This window comes from Haliotis rufescens, unplaced genomic scaffold (assembly GCF_023055435.1).
Source record: "Haliotis rufescens isolate VD_foot unplaced genomic scaffold, xgHalRufe1.0.p SCAF_44, whole genome shotgun sequence".
Lineage (NCBI taxonomy): Eukaryota > Metazoa > Mollusca > Gastropoda > Lepetellida > Haliotidae > Haliotis > Haliotis rufescens.
Genome location: NW_025964157.1, coordinates 989,900 through 1,011,355, shown reverse-complemented (window position 1 = coordinate 1,011,355; position 21,456 = coordinate 989,900). Strand labels below are relative to the sequence as shown.

At 43.7% G+C, this 21,456-nt stretch overlaps 1 protein-coding gene across 1 annotated transcript in view; it reads right to left on the bottom strand.

The window, feature by feature from the left end:
• Nucleotides 1-1,074: 1,074 nt before the first annotated feature.
• Nucleotides 1,075-21,456, bottom strand: part of LOC125372630 (golgin subfamily A member 6-like protein 22) — a 65,551-nt gene continuing 45,169 nt past the window's right edge. Inside the window, exon 2 of the mRNA XM_048383084.1 lies at nt 1,075-1,287. Coding sequence (XP_048239041.1) covers nt 1,075-1,287 — 213 coding nt within the window. The remainder of the gene's footprint in view (nt 1,288-21,456) is intronic.

Genomic DNA, 21,456 nt, shown 5'->3' with positions numbered 1-21,456 from the left:
TTGCTTAGTTCGAGCCATTGTTTTCAGTGTTTTAGAAGAGACTCCTTCTTACGTCAAACGAACGAATAACGCAGCCCATTGTTGACGCCACGGTTTAATGTGACGTCGTTCCAACGTATAGACTTCAGCTGGCGTTTGCGCATCAGATCAGGATACCCACATGAATAACCTTCTCGCAGCCGAGAATTAGAGTATCTGTCCCTCAAGAATTAATGTTGACCACGACTGGAAGTTATTAACTTTCTCGTTTGAAGACCCGGGTTAGAATATTGGCCTTCAGCAACCCATGCTTGTCGTAAGCGGCGTCTAACGGGATCGGATGGTCAGGCTGGCTGACTTGGTTGATTCATGTCATCGTATCCCAATTGTGTGGATCGATGCTTATAATGTCAATCACGGGATTGTCTTGTCCAGACTAATATTTACAGACCACCGTCATGTCGCTAGTATATTGCCGAGAGCGGCGTTAAGAAGAAACAAACAAACTTGATTCCTCATGACCAGTATGTTACTTTCTACACCTCGAGGGGTCAGGGGTGGCCAGGTCGTCTAAGGCGCCGCGATTCGCTGTGCAGAGTTGCGTCCCTTGGGCACGCCAGAAACCTATGATTGTGGGTTCGAATCCCGGTTCGCCCCGATTATGTTTCTAGTGTTGGCACCATACGCGTGCTCGTGTGTTTCACCGAAGTGGTAAACGTCTGAGACCTGCATCACTTCGGGCTTTCCTCCCACATTAAGCTGACACACCGTGATATAATGTTCTAAGCGTTAAACCCAACTCACTCACTCACTCTAAACCTGGTGGCATTTGCTAATGATTAAATCTAAAGAAAAGCTAATTGGGTGTTGCCGGACTAACGCTATCTAAAATAATCTGGTATGGCTTAACGTCGCTTTTATCAATATTGCAGCAAATTCACGGCGGGGGACACCAGAAATGGCTTCACACATTGTACCAATGTGGGGAATAGAACCCGGGCCTTCAGTGTGACGAGCGAGCGCTTTAACCACTCTGCTACCGACCCGGATATGCTTTCAAAGCTAACAGACTTAATCACGATGTGAAATAAAACGCTATGGATCGTCTTCTCGATGGAAGCGAGGTTGTAAAGCCAAGAACTTTTTGACCCAGTAACATTCAACGAGGTCAACGTGCATTGCATCACACCAGCAGGTGGTGATGAGGCCCAAGATGACGTCTGTTCTACGCGGAACCTCATTCATTTCTCCCAGCGTACACCCATCGACGTTGAAGCTACTCTCATGGGAGCTGTTCGCACGGTCGCTCTGTCAAATTAGACAGAAAAAATGAAATTAATATGTTTCAAATACAGTTGGCGGTAGAAGTACAACGCACTCACTATACGACTTAAGTAATGTGTAGGGTAATAATAGCAGCTGTCTTCGCTTAATCGATACTCTGCCAGCTGAGATAGAGGAGTTGGTTGTTCTTGCTGATGCCGGTGTTTATTTAACAATGAGTGAGTGAGTGAGTGAGTGAGTGAGTGAGTTGGGTTTAACGCCGCTTTTAACAATATTCCAGTTATATCGCGACGTGTCAGCTTAATGTGGGAGGAAAGCCCGAAGTGATGCAGGTCTCAGATGTTTACCACTTCGGTGAAACCCACGAGCACGGGCATGGTGCTGACAAACCTAGAAACATAATCGGGGCGAACCGGGATTCGAACCCACAATCAAAGGTTTCTGGCGTGCCCAAGGGACGCAACTCTGCACAGCGAATCGCGGCGCCTTAGACGACTGGGCCACCCGTGCCCCCTATTTAACAATGCATTGCATTGCTGGTGAACAGATGTTGAACATTATTTATAATTTTATAAAATTAATATTGTATTTTAAATTACTCCGAAGAATATATATTTGTATATATATGTAACGACGCATCACTGAAGAAATGTTCGGGGATCAAGGAGGGCCATGTGGTCTGAGGCGTGGCCGTTCCAGGATCCGCTTGTTAGGATATCCGGTCTGTCATCATCGTACCGTTCTCATGATTTTTAGTTTATTGGTTAACATTTCTTCTTTTTGTTTTGCGTCTTCATGACATCGTGATGCAGCAACCCTGTACGGGGCCACGTGGACAGGCCTTTCAGTGGGTATTGTTTCCATGTTAAAAGTAAATACACCTGTGAAGATCCGGGTTAGAATAGGTCTTCAGCAACCAACGCTTGCCGTAAAAGGCGACTATGCTTGTCGTAAGAGGCGACTAACGGGTTCGGGTGGTCAGACTCGCTGACTTGGTTGATGCATGTCATCGTATCCCAGTTGCGGAGATCGATGCACATGATGTCAATCACTGGATTGTCTGGTCCAGACTCGATTATTTACAGACCGCCGTCATATAGCTGGACTATTGCTGAGTGCGGCGTTAAACAACAAACATCAAATAGTATGTAGCCATAACTTTGTTATACGGAGTGAGTGAGTTGTTGAGTGAGTTGGGGTTAACGCCTCTTTGAACATTTCAGTTATATTTCGGCGTTAGCTTCGTATTGAAGGAAAGCCCGAAGTGATGCAGGTCTTCGACGTTAACCGCTTTGGTGAAAACCAGGAGCACGGGTATGGTGCTGACAAACCTGGAAACATAATCGGGGCGAATAATGGATCATGATGTCATCGTATCCCAATTGCGTGGATTGATGCGCATGATGTCAATCACTGGATTGTTTGGTTCAGACCGCCGTCATATTGCTGAGTGCGGCGTTAAACCACAAACAAACTTAAAAGTAAATACAATAATACTATTTATTAATTGACATCAAGAACTGTTTGGATGCAATCGGTGACTTGATAGACTTCAGCAATTAGTAGCGCATAATTAATATGTATTAAATAACACAATAAAATGACAGTGATTTCTAGTTACGTTTACGTCTGAATATGATTAATATAGCCAGCAACAACAACAACAACAACAACAAATTCATATCTTCAGAATCATCGTTTTCTTCCCTGACACCATACAAAACAATATCCCTATAATATGTTTTGTTATGGATATTAACTCTATACCACCTGAAGAATTTCAACGAACAGGGCCAAACATTTGGGCAATAACATAGTTAATGTCGTGGTAAACGTGGCATCGCTGATGCTATTATTAACAGAACGGATTGTCGGTTAAAAAGGTTTGTTGAATATTGTCGGAGCGTCTGGCATCGCAGCATGGTTCTGTTGTTCAGTGGCTGTTGTTTCATGTATTAACGTCTTTGGAAAAAGTTTTTGTAAGATCTGAGTTCATTTGATGGAGGATTGGGTCATTTGTAAAAGTACTGTTTGGAGGGTGGATGGTAGCACAGCGGAAATCCATCTGGATTTTGCACAGCGCACAGGTAAACAGTCAAGCGATGTTAAGTAAAGCTGGTGGCGGAGAGTAGTTGGATGGGTGACCATGTTCGGCAGCTTGACTCCTGATAGCTTCTGCGGCGTCGGTCCTGCCCCACACTTATTACATGTGGTGTCACCTAAGGCAACTGACTTTATTCAAAATATTCTTCAAACAGGAATGGGTTCCCGGTAGGATGAGATGGATGTCAACCTTCTGGCGCCCCACAGGCTGTTTGGGTTGCATACTCCCCAGGGAGTTGAGAATGAAAATCGAGTGCACATTATTCCACTGTCTGGGATAATGATGTAACGCTTAGATCCATTGACTGGAACTGACTGATTTGGCGCATTATTCATTTAAACACATTATTATCAAGGACACTTTACAGTATGCCTTCACCGATGTCGCTTAGCAATTAGGTTGGACGTGGGCGTGGAGGAGAATATCTATTTCAGCCCCGACTTCATATTTCGCGACAAAAAACGGTTTTCCTTCCAGTGACAAATTGTTGTTAATTGTTTATGAAAATAGGACACTCACCGATGTCATCTTCTTGGCCCGGTGGTGGCGGCGCAAGAGTTGTGTCCCTTAGCAGTGCCTGGATCAGCAGGTACTCGAGGGAATGTCACGATACGAGAAGTGAACTATTACCATAGCATAAATAACCTTAAATCTACTTGAAGAGCTATTAATCAACTTAGCGTGAAACAGGAAATTACAAAATATTCGCTTAATGTAGTATTTGGGGTGTGTGGCCCAGTCGTCTCGCGGCGCAATTCGCTGTGAAGAGTTGTGTCCCTTGGGCGTACCAGAATCCTGTGATCGTGGGTTGGAATCCCGTTCCGCCCTGATTACGTTTCTAGGTTTGTCAGCGGGTTACGCTAAAGTGGTAAACGTCTAAAAGCCGCATCACTTCGTGATACAATTTTTGCGGCATTAAACACAACTCACTCACTCAATCATCTACAATCAGTAAGCCTTAGCACCCTATTAATACAGTACGTTTATCATAACGACTGATTGATAATCGCTCTTGATCCTATTTTGTTCCAGGATATTGGTTTTGTGAATAAGGTTGAAAAACATTTGCTGATCGTAAAGTTGGAATAATTACCAAATCATGTCTGTAAAATTTGGAACGGTGTTTCTATAAAACGTTTTTAATAATACAAACTTAGCACTTTTCTACCAAAGGTCATTGTCATCGTTCAACAAAGGCAGCGTATGTGTCTTCACGCAATACAGAAATATTAAATAATTCACTTTCATTTCAGAAAAAAGGAATTTCGTGACGGGAAAACGCTAAAGAAAGCCACCAGTGACATTTTCTAACTCGCTTTATATTCGTATAAATCAAAGCCACATTCATCTTGCTGTTTTTTGCAATTTTACTCGATTTTCCTTCTCGTAAGAAAACTTTTAAATTTGGTCAATTAAGAAATGTCATGTTCCTCACGAAAGACATATCATGAGGAAGCTAGGCACGTTTCGTTTGAAGCGCTGATTACTGACTGCAAGTGACCAGGCGCTTTTTGATCCGCTAAACAAACAGAAATTACATTCCAGTACCTTATTTGATCGCGAAATCCATTTAACGAAATGCTCAGAAGTCGGCCCGTACCCCTTGACAGTGTTGCCTGGTGATCTAACGACAGACGGGTTTTCATATCGTGCCGCGCGTCAGTCTTCCGTTAAACGCGCCATTCAACGCATTTCTTATTATCTTCAGTTTTCAGGGCGCCAGCGCGAGATTTTGACGTCAGAGTAGTGTGTGACGTTAAGCTGGTTCCCGGAGCTCTTTGCGCGACGTCATATGGGTGTTATTACTGACATAGCTTGATGTGAGGTCAGGATTGTGTGAGGCTGGGTTCCGTCTCAGATGGCGTAACTTGCGCATGTTGACGACGTATATAGATTGATCATGTGATGTGTGTTTTTGCCAAGGACAGACATGATGATTTTTGTGACAAGCTGGGCGACTGAAACTGGACTGACACCCACGGAGCTTGCTCTGTTCATTGTGTTGTCATGCTGACAGATATATCACACCTATACTATTTTATAGGCATTGTCTTATGTGAATATAAATATTGTTAAAAAAAACCACATCTGAATATTCAGCGTGGATAGCCTATGGTTGTCCTGACGACCCCCCCCCCCCCCCCCTCCCTCCCCAACACACCCACACACACCCACCCGTGGTCCCCTAGTACAGGATATTGACCCCATGGGGTTTCTGGATTATGAGGGGTGCCAAGCAACCAGTGCTGGTCGTATAAGGCGTTTTAATGGATCGGGGGGGGGGGGGGGGGGGGTCAGGCTCGTTGCTCGCAATTTCAATCGATGGATCGTCTGGTTTAGACTCTGGTTATTTACAGGCCATCGTCCTACAGCGGGAATATTGCAGAGAGATGCGTTAAACAAACAAACAAACAGGAATATTGTAAGAAGTGGCGTCAAAACTCATTCTAAAGATGAATATATATCACAATGTCATGTCTATGACATCAGATGAAGATCCGGGTTGGATTGGAGTTGGTCTTCAGCAACCCATCCTCGACGTAAAAGGCGACTATACTTGTCGTGAAAGGCGACTAACGGGATCGGGGGGTCAGACTCGCTGACTTGGTTGATTCATGTTACTGAATCGCAATTGCGTCTATCGATGCTCATGATGACACTCACTGGATTGTCTGATCCATACTCAATTATTTACAGCCGACCGTTATGTGGCTGGTATATCGCTGAGTGCAGCATTAAACAACAAACTATGAAACCATAAGATAATTAATCCGAAGTGTATATACTTGTTTGTTGTTTATCGCTGCACTCAGCAATTATTTCAGCTTTAACACATCGACTTGCAACCCATCAAACCTGAATCAGGCGTACCGGTGATTGATATCATGAGCAACTCCCAAAACGGGGCACGAGGACACGCAATCAACAAAGTCAGCGAGCTTGATAAATTTACTCCCCTTTCACGAAAAGCAAAAGATGCTGGGGACCTATTTGAACTCTGAGTCTCCAAATTTTGTAGATGTAATTCTACCGAAACCTGTCGTTTCTCATTTCAATACGTTTGATTCCGATTCACAATGATTCTTTTAACACGAACGACTGAAACGATAATCAGGAGATCACAGAAGCTTCTGAGTATTTCGACATAACCGTAGTATCGAGATAAGGGATGATCGAGATAGACGAATAAACCCTGGCGCGAAAAGACTGTTTCAGAAATTCTACTTTTTAGCAATTTCAATATCATTTTGGTAAAGCACATGTTGAATGGCAGTATGTTCAACATCGGACACCCTTACTTCCACTTAAGGGGCGGTTGGGTAGGCCAATGGTTAAAGCGTTCGCTCGTCGCGCCGAAGACCCAGGTTCGATTCCCGACAAGGGTACAATGTGGGAAGCCCATTTCTGGTGTCACCCGCTGTGTTATTGCTGGAATATTGCTAAAAGCGGCGTAAAACCACACTCACTCACATCTACTTAAAGTTTGAACCGCTCTCGCCTTAGAGTCTGGGTTCAAACCAACGTCCCGACCCCAATAAGCCGAAATTGGGTAAAAACGGAAATAGAGTGTTGTGGCGGTCACGTTAATATCTGGGGAGGGCATCCGCATCAAAGATTAATGGCGTGTTCTCCTGTTACATCGGACTCAGTACAACAGCATTGTAGGTGTAATTAAAATGGGATTTTGAGGCCGTGGTTTTTCCCCCGGGGGCGGTTTAACGACTACAGGTGTTTTTTCATGCCGGTGTGGCTGTATGTAGATTAATTAAAACAAAGCATGATATCATAATTAAATGAAGACACCACGCTTCGCCTAGACGTCTCGGTTATTTGAACGTTTTTTTGTTAGTTTTTGAAAATGACAGAAAGGCAGTTGAACTTGTGTTTCATTCCTAAATGTCAATGATGTCATGGTGATCAGTTGTTAATATTAGTGAGAGAGTGAGTTGAGTTAAAAGACGTTTTGAACAGTATTCCAGTTATATCACAGCGTGTCAGCTTAATGTGGGAGGAAAGCCTAAAGTGATGCAGATCTCTGACGTTTACCACTTTGGTGAAACTCACGAGAACGTTTTGGTGCTGACAAACTGGAAATATGATTGTGGCGAAATGGGATTCAAACCCACGATCATAGGTTTCTGGTGTGCCCAAGGGACGCAACTCTGCACCGTGAATTGCGGCGCCTCAGACGACTGGGCTATCAGTGCCTCCCATATATCAGTGCGTTGCGCTGCCTTGAAGAGTATTCGAGGTACCGATTTAACCATTACACAACTGCGCTTTAATGTTGGGAAAAGTAAACGGGTATGGTGTTGACAAAATCACATGGCGATATAAACCCATGATGGGCGAATCCTGACACGGCCAAGGGACGCAACTCTGCACAGCAAGTCGCGGCACCTTTGGCCACTTGACCTGGATCTCTTTCTTTAACTGAACACACATGAACCGCCACATCTGTTCGTATAATTTTGACTCTTCTAGGGTTAATGTGTGATCCTGAAATAAACTGCGTTAAATGGGAGATGTGTTGAGATGCCAAGGGGATGATGAAGTTCAGGGTGTAATTGACTTCACACACTCCCTTCACTCCCACCTTTACGTTCATTGATAGGAACAGCACGTGCAGAAAGCATAACACTTAAATAACGCTCATTGATGAACAGAGGTTAACGTAAACCACAGTTTCCTGTCTACAGAATGCAATGCAGGCCTATGTTGTGGCATCTCTGCGCTGTTTCACCTGTTAATGTTACCTCGTATCTATTGCATCTCTTAGTAATGTCACCTCGTATCTATTGCACCTCTTAGTAATGTCACCTCGTATCTATTGCATCTCTTAGTAATGTCACCTCGTATCTATTGCACCACTTAGTAATGTCACCTCGTATCTATTGCACCACTTAGTAATGTCACCTCGTATCTATTGCATCTCTTAGTAATGTCACCTCGTATCTATTGCACCACTTAGTAATGTCACCTCGTATCTATTGCACCACTTAGTAATGTCACCTCGTATCTATTGCACCTCTTAGTAATGGCACCTAGTATCTATTGCACCTCTTAGTAATGGCACCTCTTATCTATTGAACATCTTAGTAGTGACACTTCGTATCTATTGCACTTCTTAGTAGTGACACCTCGTACCTATTGCACCACTCAGTAGTGACTCCTCGTACCTATTGCACCACTTAGTAGTGACACCTCGTATCTATTGCACCTCTTAGTAATGGCATCTATTCTCTATTGCACATCTTAGTAATGACACCTTGTATCTATTGTACCTCTTAGTAATGGCACTTCGTATCTATTGCGCCTTTTAGTAATGGCACCTCGTATCTTTTGCATCTCTTAGTAATGGCACCTCGTATCTATTGCATCTCTTAGTAATGGCACCTCGTATCTATTGCACCTCTTAGTAATGGCACCTCGTATCTTTTGCATCTCTTAGTAATGGCACCTTGTATCTATTGCACCTCTTAGTAATGGCACCTCGTATCTATTGCACCTCTTAGTAATGGCACCTCGTATCTATATCACCTCTGCGTTATGACATCTCTTCTATAATGCTCTTCTTCGTAATGGCATCTGGAAATCAAACTTTGGAACCATTCCAGTATCGTTCAGTGAAAACTTCGTACATACGACCTAAAGCGAACCCCTGTTAGTCCGAAACCTCACCTTACTATGTATGCTTACAAATACCCATGGGGTCATGACCCCTATAGCCGTGACGTAATCCGGAAACTGGCCAATCGCTTTGTTTGTTTGTTTATTTGTTGTTTAATGCCCCACTCAGCAATATTTCAACTATATGACGGCGGTCTGTAAATAATCGAGTATGGACCAGACAATCTAGTGATCGATGTTATGAGCATCGATCTACGCAATTAGGATACGATGACATGCATCAACCAAGTCAGTGAGCCTGACCACCCGATCCATTAGTCGTCTTTTACGACAAGCAGAGTCGCCTTTTACGGCAAGCATGGATTGCGGCAGACCTATTCTACCCCGGGTCTTCACGGGTTTATAGCTTTGAACAATATCGTTCGGATTAACGGGGTTCACTTTTATAAGTAGGCATTGAACGAGTGATGGATGACTATATGCTGCACAGCTGACTGGATGGAGATATGGATGATGGAAGATGGAGGGGTGAAGGAATAACGGACGGATGACATGAACCCTTGGCGTGGCAGAGCGACAGACGGTCGAACAGAGAGACAGAATGACTGACAGAAAGACAGATGATCGGATAGAGAAAGAGACGTTGGATAGAGGGACAGAAAGAGACGGATGCAAAGGGGGATAGACGCACGGAGATAATGGTCGGACAGGAGAAAAGATGAAGAAACAGAAGAAGGACAGACAGACGGACGAATATATCTTTTTCTTGATTTTAGATAGGTGTAGGTTAATAATTTGATAGATGGATCGATTGGTTATAGATGCAGGGTTAAAGGGCGGCAGACAGACGGATGGATGGATGGATGTAGGGACGAGGAGATAATGGGGGTTAGCTGCAGCGATAGTTAGACGAGACAATTAAGCTTGGTTAGCGACCCTGGTCGCCGCTGTGATGACGCACGCAGGGCTGTAGGGGAATTCCTGCGTCACACAGTAAACCCATTGCAGTCAGACGTTCAGGATTTATTACTCTCTGGATATACACGGTGATATCCATACGCAGAGATACGGAATATGACACAGTGACACTGGGCAATTCAACGCTTGACATTTTTCACCCCTGACTTCCAAGAGGTTAAACAAGTAGTTCCAATTGATTCCACTTACTGTCGAATGACCTGAAATAAATACTAGTATAGACGACATATATGAGACTTACACTGACAGTATAGATGGAATTTTTAGAAATTCCAAAATGAGTTAGTGAGTTGGGTTTAACGCTGCTTTTAACAGTATTCCTGTTATATCACTGTGTGTCAGCCTAATGTAGGAGGAAGACCCGGGTTTGATTCCCCACATGGTACAATGTGTGAAGCCTTTTTCTGGTGTCCCCTGCCGTGATATTGCTGGAATATTCGCTCATGTCAGAAGTCTACACAGTGCAAGAGTAAGAAGGAAAGAAGGCTAGCTGTCAGCTATTTGAACATATTTCATATCAGTAGTGCTCGTGGGTTTCACCGAAGTGGTAAACGTCTGAGACCTGCATCACTTCGGGCTTTCCTCCCACATGAAGCTGACACGCCGTGACATAACTGGAATACTGTTAAAAACGGCGTTAAACCCAACTCACTCACTCATATCAATATTTCACAATTTAAAAATTTGACAGCCCCAATAGGCCAAAAGCCATTATCCTTTTTATCCGATTACAACAGATTCACCATTTGAGATGGCTGTCGGCGAGATAGACAGAAGGATGAAGAGATACTCCGAAGACGGAGGGAGGGAGGGAGAAACACCTCCACCACTAAGGAACGTTAGTTAGCTGACAAATGTGTGATACTCACACATCATCACTAAGATAACGGAGCTTCCATTTCTTCTCTTCGTAGTTCACCATCCAACAAATATGAAAAAAATTCGCCTAGAAACACAAAATAATCTCTGCTATATTAATTACATGTTTTTTCACCGTGCTTTAATGAAACATTTCTATGTTTAGAATAAGACGTGTCAAATCATAGCGCTGGGGGAGAAAATAATGCGTGCAATACAAATAACGGAGTACTATCACGCTTAACCGAGTTATTTTTAACCGAAATCGATTTACAAAGTGTAACGTTAGACATTGTTTAATTTCAGAGCTGAATACGAGTCGGCAAAACATCATACCCATTTTCATCGATTTCGTTTCCCGTTGTGGACAAAATGATATTTTTGTTCATTAGTTAGGTGTTTCGACACTGCTTTGGTTTAGATCGTGGGTAAACTACACCTACCCGGAAGTGACGTATTGGACACTGACAGATCGCATCCATTCGATCTTTTTTTCACATCAGCGTTTGGATCGAATTGTCCGAATTAATGTAACCAACTGTAAACAGTGCATCAACGACATCTCGACAGTGTTTATGATACATCCAATATGTTTGGAGTGTAACGCGTACCGTTTTTTGTCAGTTGTTTGTTTAACAACTATGTTTAGTCTTTTTGATAATGATTTATGACGTCATGTGACATTGATTTCGAGGGAATATGTTCACGGATAATGAGTTTCAGTTCAGATAGTACATGGTCTGTTTGTTTACTGTTTAACGCTGCATTCAACGATATTCCCGTCTATATGACGGCTTCGTCTAGACCAGAGAAGCCAGTGATCGATATTGTGAGCACCAATACACGCCGTCTGGGTACATCTTCCTGAGGCAAGGGAGCTAACTGACTGTAAAGGTCCAGTTTCCACCATTGCCGAACTACGCTTGACGTTCCAGGCTCGATTTTAGCGCCTCTACATTCGTCACCACTCGCCCCTTTCCGTAACCTGCAAGAAGACTCGTCCCCCTATCGATGAATGTTATGTGCGAAAATACGACGAACCAATCAAAATGCGCATATGATTTCACGTTCTTCGTCAAAAAATCCCTCAGAAATAATTTTTGATTTTACATATGTCTTGCATCTAAAAATATACCTGAGACACAGTTAAATGTGTTCAATAATACACTATAATTCCGCATGTCCCGATGTGCATTAAATTGCATCTGAAATACATACAATATATGGTGAAATGTATGTGAACCATTACGCAACGAGTTGACAATTGTGACAATTGGTATGCCCGTTTGCGCTAAGACGGAACCCGGTCGCAAAAATGGCCATGAGAGGGGCTTGTTCCGGAATAACACGAGTTGGTCACGAATGGCGCCACCAGTGGCTATAACGAGTTATGTCCCTTTAATGCCCCCCTATTGACCAATCAGATTCCATCTCTCATATCACTTGCATTTGCTTCAAACAAAAATGCCGGCGCCCAGTCAAGACGATCTCATCGATAATCTATATCTATTCTAAGATCTATATTGTGATAAAAAGGGTCTTACCTCGCGAAGTGTTTCAAATCACTTGAGCACATTGAAACAAAACATGAAAAGATTTGGAAAAAAATCTGTGATTGGTCTATGCATCGACTCGTTAGTCCAGCCCAAATGTAACTTCAGCCATGTCGGCAAGGCTGGATATTGGACGTTTATAGTCAGTTAATGCCCATGACTCGGGAAGATGTCGGGGATGCCATCAACCAAGTCACCGCGCCTGACCACCCGATCCATTTAGTCGCCTCTTACGACCAACATAGGTTGCTGGGGACCTATTCTTACCTGGATCTTCACGGGCAGATATTACAAGAGTGAGCGTGTTACGACAGTTAAAAACGCTTCTTTAAAACATTTTAGTTACATCTCGGCGTGTCATCGTGATGAGGCAGTCAAGACCGAAGTGATACAGATGCTGGGCGTTTTCTACTTTGGCGAAACCACGGGTTTGGAACTGACAGAAACGGCGAATCTGGGATTCGAACCAATGATCAGCGGATCCTCGCGTGCAGAAAGGGAAACTACTTTGTTTAGTGAATTTTGAAGCCTGAGCGTCCTTGTATCCCCGGGTATAACACGAAGCATATATTATTGGTGGTGATTTTATCATGTTTGATTACGACCGTCACGTCAAACAGTTTTATCATATTATTTGCGCAACACTCTCGTTTCCTCGACTGTTCTGATTTAAGATTTCTATTCAGATGATCAGCAGAACAGAGTCTTTCAAAACGTCCTATCAAAAAATGATCTAGTCCTGAGTTAATTAACAATATTTAAGTTAAATGACAGCGTCTTGTGGGTGAGTATGACTTTATGTCGCTTTTAGACACATTCCAGCATTATCACGGCGGGGACACCAGAAATTGGCTTCACACTTTGTACCCATTTGGGAATCGAACCCAGGCCTTCAGCGCGACGATCGAACGCTTTAACCTCTATGCGACCCCACCGCCCCGGTCGGTTGCAGGACTTGCAAAGCATGTGCACCGCCAACTCGTTGTCAACAGATATTTTCCAAACATTTTTATGTTTTTAATCAAGATGCTCGCGTGATTTGATGCACTTCGCGATCTAAGACCGGTTTTTATCACAATACAGATCTTGATTTTGGATCAGATCGTCTTGAGTTGGCGCCACCGTTTTGTTTGAAACAAATGCAAGTGATGGAATCTGATTGGTCCACAGGAGAGGCTTAGAAGGGACATAACTCGTAATCACCACTGGTGGCGCTACGATCGAGCCCAGGAATTCCAGCCAAGTTCGGCAAGAGTGGAAACTGGACTTTTAATGTCAGTTAACTCTTGCCTAGGGAAGATGCGTCATACAAAAGACGTTAAAAGATGGTACTTGTTGTTACCCTGTCTGGCGCTCGGCTTTAAGGGGCTTAAACAAGGACTGGTCGGCTCGGAGTCAGTATACTGTGTCTGAGTGGGGTATTCATGTTAAACTGCGGCATGGTATCTCAGTGAGCTAGCACTATAAGTCAGCATCAGTCCGGACTAGTACAAGCACACACACACACACGTACATGCACGTCGCTATATAAGTGCAATAATCTTGGACGCGACGTTAAACCCAAATTCACCTCACCTCACTCGAGTGTTGGAATGCTGAAGACAGCCAGGGGTCAAATCAAGAACCATCTGATACGAGTCATCATTGTCAAAACTACGAATACAATTTACAGAATGATATCCAAACACTATCCTGTCTCCGTCCTCTCGCCATTGTGAATTCATCGAACGGGCCTGATGGTAACTTAGATCAAATGTTTGCTTTATTTCTGCCGTTTATCCGTCAGTAATATCACACTGAACCATTGATTCACGATCTGGCAACGTTGCACGTCACCCACAAATACGTATTCTCTTTCTTCCCCGGTGGATAGACTCTCACTCAGCCTGTATAACATCACCACGAGGTTAATTCTTGTGAGAATTAGCAAATATAGTTTATTGAATCCAGTTTGACCACTGACAGTGACCACTGTGTAGACCGAATACTGCTTCGGGGGAGAATACTGGTGACCGCTCACACATATAATTTTCATGTCTTGAGCTTGTTTCGAGACTTGACATTTCCCCGGGGAAACGTCCGCCAGATAAAGACAATTTCTGCATTGAGAGGCTGATAATCCACATGTTGTGCACTGGAAATTGCTCCTTGGAGAGACGAATTATTAATATTCAATAATGCTCTAAAGAGCGTGGATATGTCTAGTATATAATACCTCGCACGGAGTACATGGCTGCGGTCGATGGAACGGTTGGTTGTTTGGTTTGTTGTTTAACGCCGCACTCAGCAGTATTCCAGCTATATGACGGCGGTCTGTAAATAATCGAGTCTGGACCAGACAATCCAGTGATTAATATTATGAGCATCGATCCACACAATTGGGATCAATGACATGCATCAACCAAGTCAGCGAGCCTGACCACCCGATCCCGTTAGTCGCCTTTTACGACAAGCATAGTCACCTTTTACGGCAAGCATGGGATGCTGAAGACCTGTTCTACCCCGAATCTTCTCGGGTGTCGATGGCACGGAGTACAATTGACGTTCGGTGTTTCAAGGAAACTTGTACCTGTAGGTTTCAATCTGCATTTAAGCAAATCTTATTATTTGTCGATTTATTTTGAATAATGCTGTGAAATCGTGATGCATTACGAATAGTTGTTAATGATCTGTCTGGCGCGAAGAGGTGTTAATGATACAGCTTTTCTAAATCCGTGGTTAAACAGAACGAGTTATACATTACTTAAATGTCCACAGTGCCTTACAGTTACAGTAAACTACGTTTATAACGAACACGTTTATAACGAACTGACGGATATGACGAACTTATTCTTTGTCCCGGCCATTTGCTGTATATATATATATATGTTTTACATATGCTTATAACGAACTACGGTTATAACGAACTAAAATAAGTGGCCCCTTTGAGTTCGTTATAACCGTAGTTTACTGTATTTCATTCCACGTGTACAATGAGGCTTGTTTTCTTCATCTACAAAGATACGTATGACCATTACATGCACACGCACACGCATACGCACACGCACACGCATACGCATAAGCACCATAACGCGCAAAGAGATCCATACTTCACAAAGAGCGCATAAACCACAATTTTGTATATCCCTCTTACCGCGTACACCACTCCAAAGTTAAACAATCATGTCATTTACAAAAATACCCAAAACTACAACTTGATCAGTTTCTTACAAATACCCACAAACGTACTCCGACAAGGTACATCCAAATCGCTTGTAATGCCTGACCCTCCAACCAAGAGCCCTAACACCGTGGCCCATTCAGAGCCCGATGCCTTCAGAATTGGCACAAAATATGCTCCTGAAGAACACGTCTGTTTGTTGTTCTGGTGGAGCAGTAGAACCTACATAGTTATCGATCACCCATTACCGCCAGATGCAATAGATAGGTCTATTTTACGGCCGCGCTTCTCAGTTAACGATAGACTGGCATTTTCTATCAACTCTTGGCCCCGGTTGAGTGTCTCTGAGACCGTCTACTTACCGTACTGCACTTTCTAGTCAGCATTAGTCCATCAAGGCTTGATTCAGTGTGACCTTGGTTCCAGGAGGCCTAGATGTTCCCTCTACACGTACAGACTTAACGAAGCGCATAGAATAATCATGTTAATTCGAGCTGGACATTGAGAGATGGTCCAAAGGTGTTCCTGCGTTTAATTAGATACCCTGACGACAAGCGCGGACCCTCAGAATGAGGGCAGAAGATTATAGTAGGTCACCGTCAGCGGAGAGTGTTCTTCCATGTATCGGAAGGTGATGTGTCGCTGTTTTTAAATCTTGACAGATGATCAATGAGGATTTAAAGTCTTCCTGGTCATTTGCAATTCGTTTTCGCTTTAGAAATGGGGTTGGTTTTAGTGTAACCGTGACGGATTTCAGTATCACGTGACATGTTCACGAAACTAAACAGTTACATTCCTCGGCCCGGTTCCTCAAAGCGATCTTAGCGTTAAAATGATCGTATACTTTAACATGGGCTTACGGCCATCGTAGCGCTAAGATCGCTTTAAAGAACGAGGCCCAGGAATGTAACTGTTTAGTTTAGTGAAAGTATTTCTACGTAGGGTGATGCGTAATTTGACACATATCTATTTTTATCCACATTGCACATTATAATGATTGTGTCTATGTATGGATTTCTATTGGTCTAATTGCACCTTTGCGACAGTCATTAAATCTTACAGAATCGTCCTAGTTGTCTGTGAAAACAATTACTGCTGTGAGAAGCATCTAGAATAACAGGCAGTCCCAGCAATAATGTGATACATAAGGTGTAACAAACATATATGCTTGTCATAAAAGGCGACTATTATTGTCGTAAGAGGCGACTAAGGGGATCGAGTGGCCAGGCTCGCTGACTTGTTTGATCGATGTTCATGTCAATCACTGGATTGTCTGGTCCAGACTCGATTATTTACAGACCGCTGTCATATAGCTGGAATATTGCTGAGTGCGGCGTTCAACAACAAACAAACAAATATTACAGTATAGGGGCTTATGGGGGCGCAGTCTCAGGACTGTATCATATTTTGCCGACACCTCACTTTATGTTTCTAATGGCCCCTGTCCCCCTCTTCAAATACATGTGACATAAGGTCATGACTGCCCCCCCCCCCCCCCCCCCCACACACACACACACACACCGATATATGACCAGTCCTACACAGTGGTCAATATCTCGTCTGCCGGGTTTATTTTTCATCTGAACTGAAGGTGCAATGTGTCGTCTGCCGTGTTCATTGTTGATCTGAGCCGAAGGTGCTATGTGTCGTCAGCCGGGTTGATTGTTGATCTGAGCTGAAGGTGCAATGTGTCGTCAGCCGGGTTGATTGTTGATCTGAGCTGAAGGTGCAATGTGTCGTCAGCCGGGTTTATTGTTGATGTGAGCCGAAGGTGCTATGTGTCGTCAGCCGTGTTGATTGTTGATGTGAGCCGAAGGTGCTATGTGTCGTCAGCCGTGTTGATTGTTGATGTGAGCCGAAGGTGCTATGTGTCGTCAGCCGTGTTGATTGTTGATCTGAGCTGAAGGTGCTATGTGTCGTCAGCCGTGTTGATTGTTGATCTGAGCTGAAGGTGCTATGTGGCGTCTGCCGTGTTGATTGTTGATGTGAGCCGAAGGTGCTATGTGTCGTCAGCCGGGTTTATTGTTGATCTGAGCTAAAGGTGCAATGTGTCGTCAGCCGGGTTTATTGTTGATCTGAGCTGAAGGTGCTATGTGTCGTCAGCCGTGTTTATTGTTGATCTGAGCTGAAGGTGCTATGTGTCGTCAGCCGTGTTTATTGTTGATCTGAGCCGAAGGTGCTATGTGTCGTCAGCCGGGTTTATTGTTGATCTGAGCTGAAGGTGCTATGTGTCGTCAGCCGTGTTTATTGTTGATCTGAGCTGAAGGTGCTATGTGTCGTCTGCCGTGTTCATTGTTGATCTGAGCTGAAGGTGCTATGTGTCGTCAGCCGGGTTTATTGTTGATCTGAGCTGAAGGTGCTATGTGTCGTCAGCCGTGTTCATTGTTGATCTGAGCCGAAGGTGCTATGTGTCGTCAGCCGTGTTTATTGTTGATCTGAGCCGAAGGTGCTATGTGTCGTCAGCCGTGTTCATTGTTGATCTGAGCTAAGCGTGGAATATGTCGTCTGCTGGGTATATTGTTGATCTGAGCTGAAGGTGAAATGTGTCGTCAGCCGGGTTTATTGTTGATCTGAGCTGAAGGTACAATGTGTCGTCTGCTGGGTATATTGTTGATCTGAGCTGAAGGTGCAATGTGTCGTCAGCCGGGTTGATTGTTGATCTGAGCTGAAGGTGCAATGTGTCGTCAGCCGTGTTCATTGTTGATCTGAGCTGAAGGTGCAATGTGTCGTCAGCCGTGTTTATTGTTGATCTGAGCTAAGTGTGGAATATGTCGTCTCCTCGGTATATTGTTGATCTGAGCTGAAGGTGCAATGTGTCGTCTGCTGGGTATATTGTTGATCTGAGCTGAAGGTGAAATGTGTCGTCTGTCCAGGATAAGTACAGGTCTAGCTCCAGGTACATTGTGTAGTCTGTCCAGGTTAAGTACAGGTCTAGCTCCAGGTACAATGTGTCGTCTATCCAGGTTAAGTACAGGTTTAGCTCCTGGTCCAATGTGTCGTCTGTCTAGGAGAAGTACAGATCTGGCTCCGGGTTCATTGTGTCGTCTTGGCTAAGTACAGGCTTGTCTCCAGGCACAATGTGTCGTCTTGGCTAAGTACAGGTCTGTCTCCAGGCACAATGTGTCGTCTTGGCTAAGTACAGGTCTGTCTCCAGGCACAATGTGTCGTCTGTCGAGGTTAAGGACAGGCTTGCCTCCAGGTGAAATGTGTCGTCTGTCGTGGTTAAGGACAGGTCTGTATCAGGTGAAATGGGTCGAGTGTCCAGGTTATATACAGACCTGGCTCCAGGTGCACAATGCCTTCTGTCAGGAGGAAGTAAAGGCACCGGTGCAATAAGTCTGCGTGTAACATACCATCCACTCTTCCCATTGAGAGGAATAGCTATTAATTATATGTGTTTTCCTACAAAACAAGCCATTACTGCTCAGCTGAATACATCCAGCAGAGTGAATGCGAGTCGGATCCCCCAGGGATAATCTGTTGGTGTCTCATTGATTCAAAGGACATCGGCGGAGTTTGTAATTAATATGAAAACTCCTTTTACCAGCAGTAACCTTATAAGAGTAACGGAGTTGTCCTGGCAAGCCAGGCGACACCAGCCTGGTAGTCTGATGGCATTGACATGGTAACTTGTCATCACTAGTCTGGTAGCCTGTTGGTCCTAGTCTTGTATCACTAACATGGCACTTGTCTGTTAGCATTGGCCTGTTAACACTAGTCTCGTAGCACTAGCATGTTAACAGTGGTCTCGTAGCCTGGTAGCCATATCCTGAAAAAAGCTAGCCTCGTAGCCATATCCTGTAAAAAACTAGCCTCGTATTTTGGTATCCATAAACACCAGCCAGGTAGCCTTATCCTGTAAGAACTAGCCTGGTAGCCATATCCTGTAAGAACTAGCCTGGTAGCCATATCCTGTAAAAAACTAGCCTCGTATTTTGGTATCAATAAACACTAGCCTGGTAGCCATTTCCTGTAAAAACTAGCCTCGAATTTCGGTATCCATAAACACTAGCCTGGTAGCCATAGCCTATAAAAATCAGCCTCGAATCCTGGGTATTTTGAAAGCACTGGTCTCGTAGCCAGGTAGCCTCAGCTTCCTAGCCGGACAGTGCCGCCCACTACAACGCTGCCGGCCACTACAACGCTGTCGGCGTGAAGGACACCGCGGTTACAGGGACATAACGTGCTCTGCCTGGTACACGTCTGAACTTGCACACGCAGACGAAGGTGGCATAAATTGGATTGCCAGTACGTATCTGGGGAATCCAACCCTTTTGTCTGTCTGTCACACCAACAGTCTAACTTACACATGTCCCCAGGGCCATTCCGTCTCCTGCTCGGACCCATCATCACTACCGGTACCACGTCACCTGCCTTGCCCCAAAGAGTCGGAGCTAAGTCTTTGATCTCAAATGTATGGAACCCTAGAAGGGACATTGTCGCGTAGTATGCCCATCCATTGCGAGACAAGGTATATGCTCCCTTGACTAACAAGCACACGTAGCATACATGATTTTATGCGGGATTTATGAATTTTGATAATTATTTACTTATATGTTCATATATTAAAAACTTAACAGGTGTGTTAAATCTTTGAGATTTGAAGAACATGAATTACAATTACAACTACTCACAATAAAAATAATAATAATAATAATAATGATAGTAATATTAATAATAATATTAATAATAATAATAACGTGCATATTATAATGCGCTAAATGAACACCACACACCACAAGTGCAGCATCATTACCCCAGTCAATCGATCAGTGGGCAATCGATGTTTATTCTCAGCTCCCAGGGGAGTATCCACCCCAAGCAGCCTGTGAGGCGCTAGGATAATAGTCACATTACCAATTCATCCTTCCGGGTACCCATTCACTGCTGGGTGATCAGAGGCATATTCCAAACAAAGTCACACCAGGCGACCTCACACTGTAGCCCTAGAAACTCTCAGGGGTGAAATTACCGAACACGGCCCTCATCCACCTACTCTCCGCCACCAACTTAACTTCACCTGATGCGTGATCTGTGTGTTGTACACAGGACCGAGTGGATTAACACCGCTTACTAATAAGTATTCAATGATCCAACAGCGCATCAGCTTAGTATGGAAGGGACGGGACATAGACGCTTACTACTTAATTCGTAACCAACTCGTGTTATTCCGTGACAAGCCGAATAGCGACTCGTGCCCCTCTCGTTCCCCTTTTTGGGACTGGGTTCCGTCTAAGCGCAAAAGGGCATAGCCAAAAGAATTGCCAACTCGTTGCGTAATGATTCACGTATATTTCCCTCATATATCATATATATTTAAGATGCTATTGCAAACACATCGGGACTTACAGTGTTATACAGTTATGATTGAATACATTTAATTGTATCTTGGGTATTTTTGTAAATGCAAGACACATGTAAAATAACAAATTATTCCTAAGGGATTATTCCCCTAAAGTACTTGAAGTCACACGCGCATTCTGATTGGTTCGTATTTTCGCAGATTACGGAAAGGGGCGAGTGGTGACGAATGCGACTACTTATACAGGTCTTTTTTGCCATCCTGGTTCAAACATATACAGTATATACAAGTAAATAATTTTTGAAATCATTTACAAATCGACAAAAATATAAACCGCCGGGAAAAAGAAAGTTTAAACCAATGTTTGCTAAAATTGACACAACCACAAAATGGTTACTGGATGGGAATATGGAAATCATGAGCGTGTTTAGAAACTTAATTAATATAAGTTTGCAGTGTTTCGGCGACAGCTTTCAGCCTGGTTTGTATTTTATTTGTCAATTTAACACTTTTATTTTATTTTATTTTATACCAAGTGTATACTTTCTTCTGTCCTGCTGTTTTACTTCTGTAAAACCATAGACCGTCTCCGTGGTCTAATGGTAGA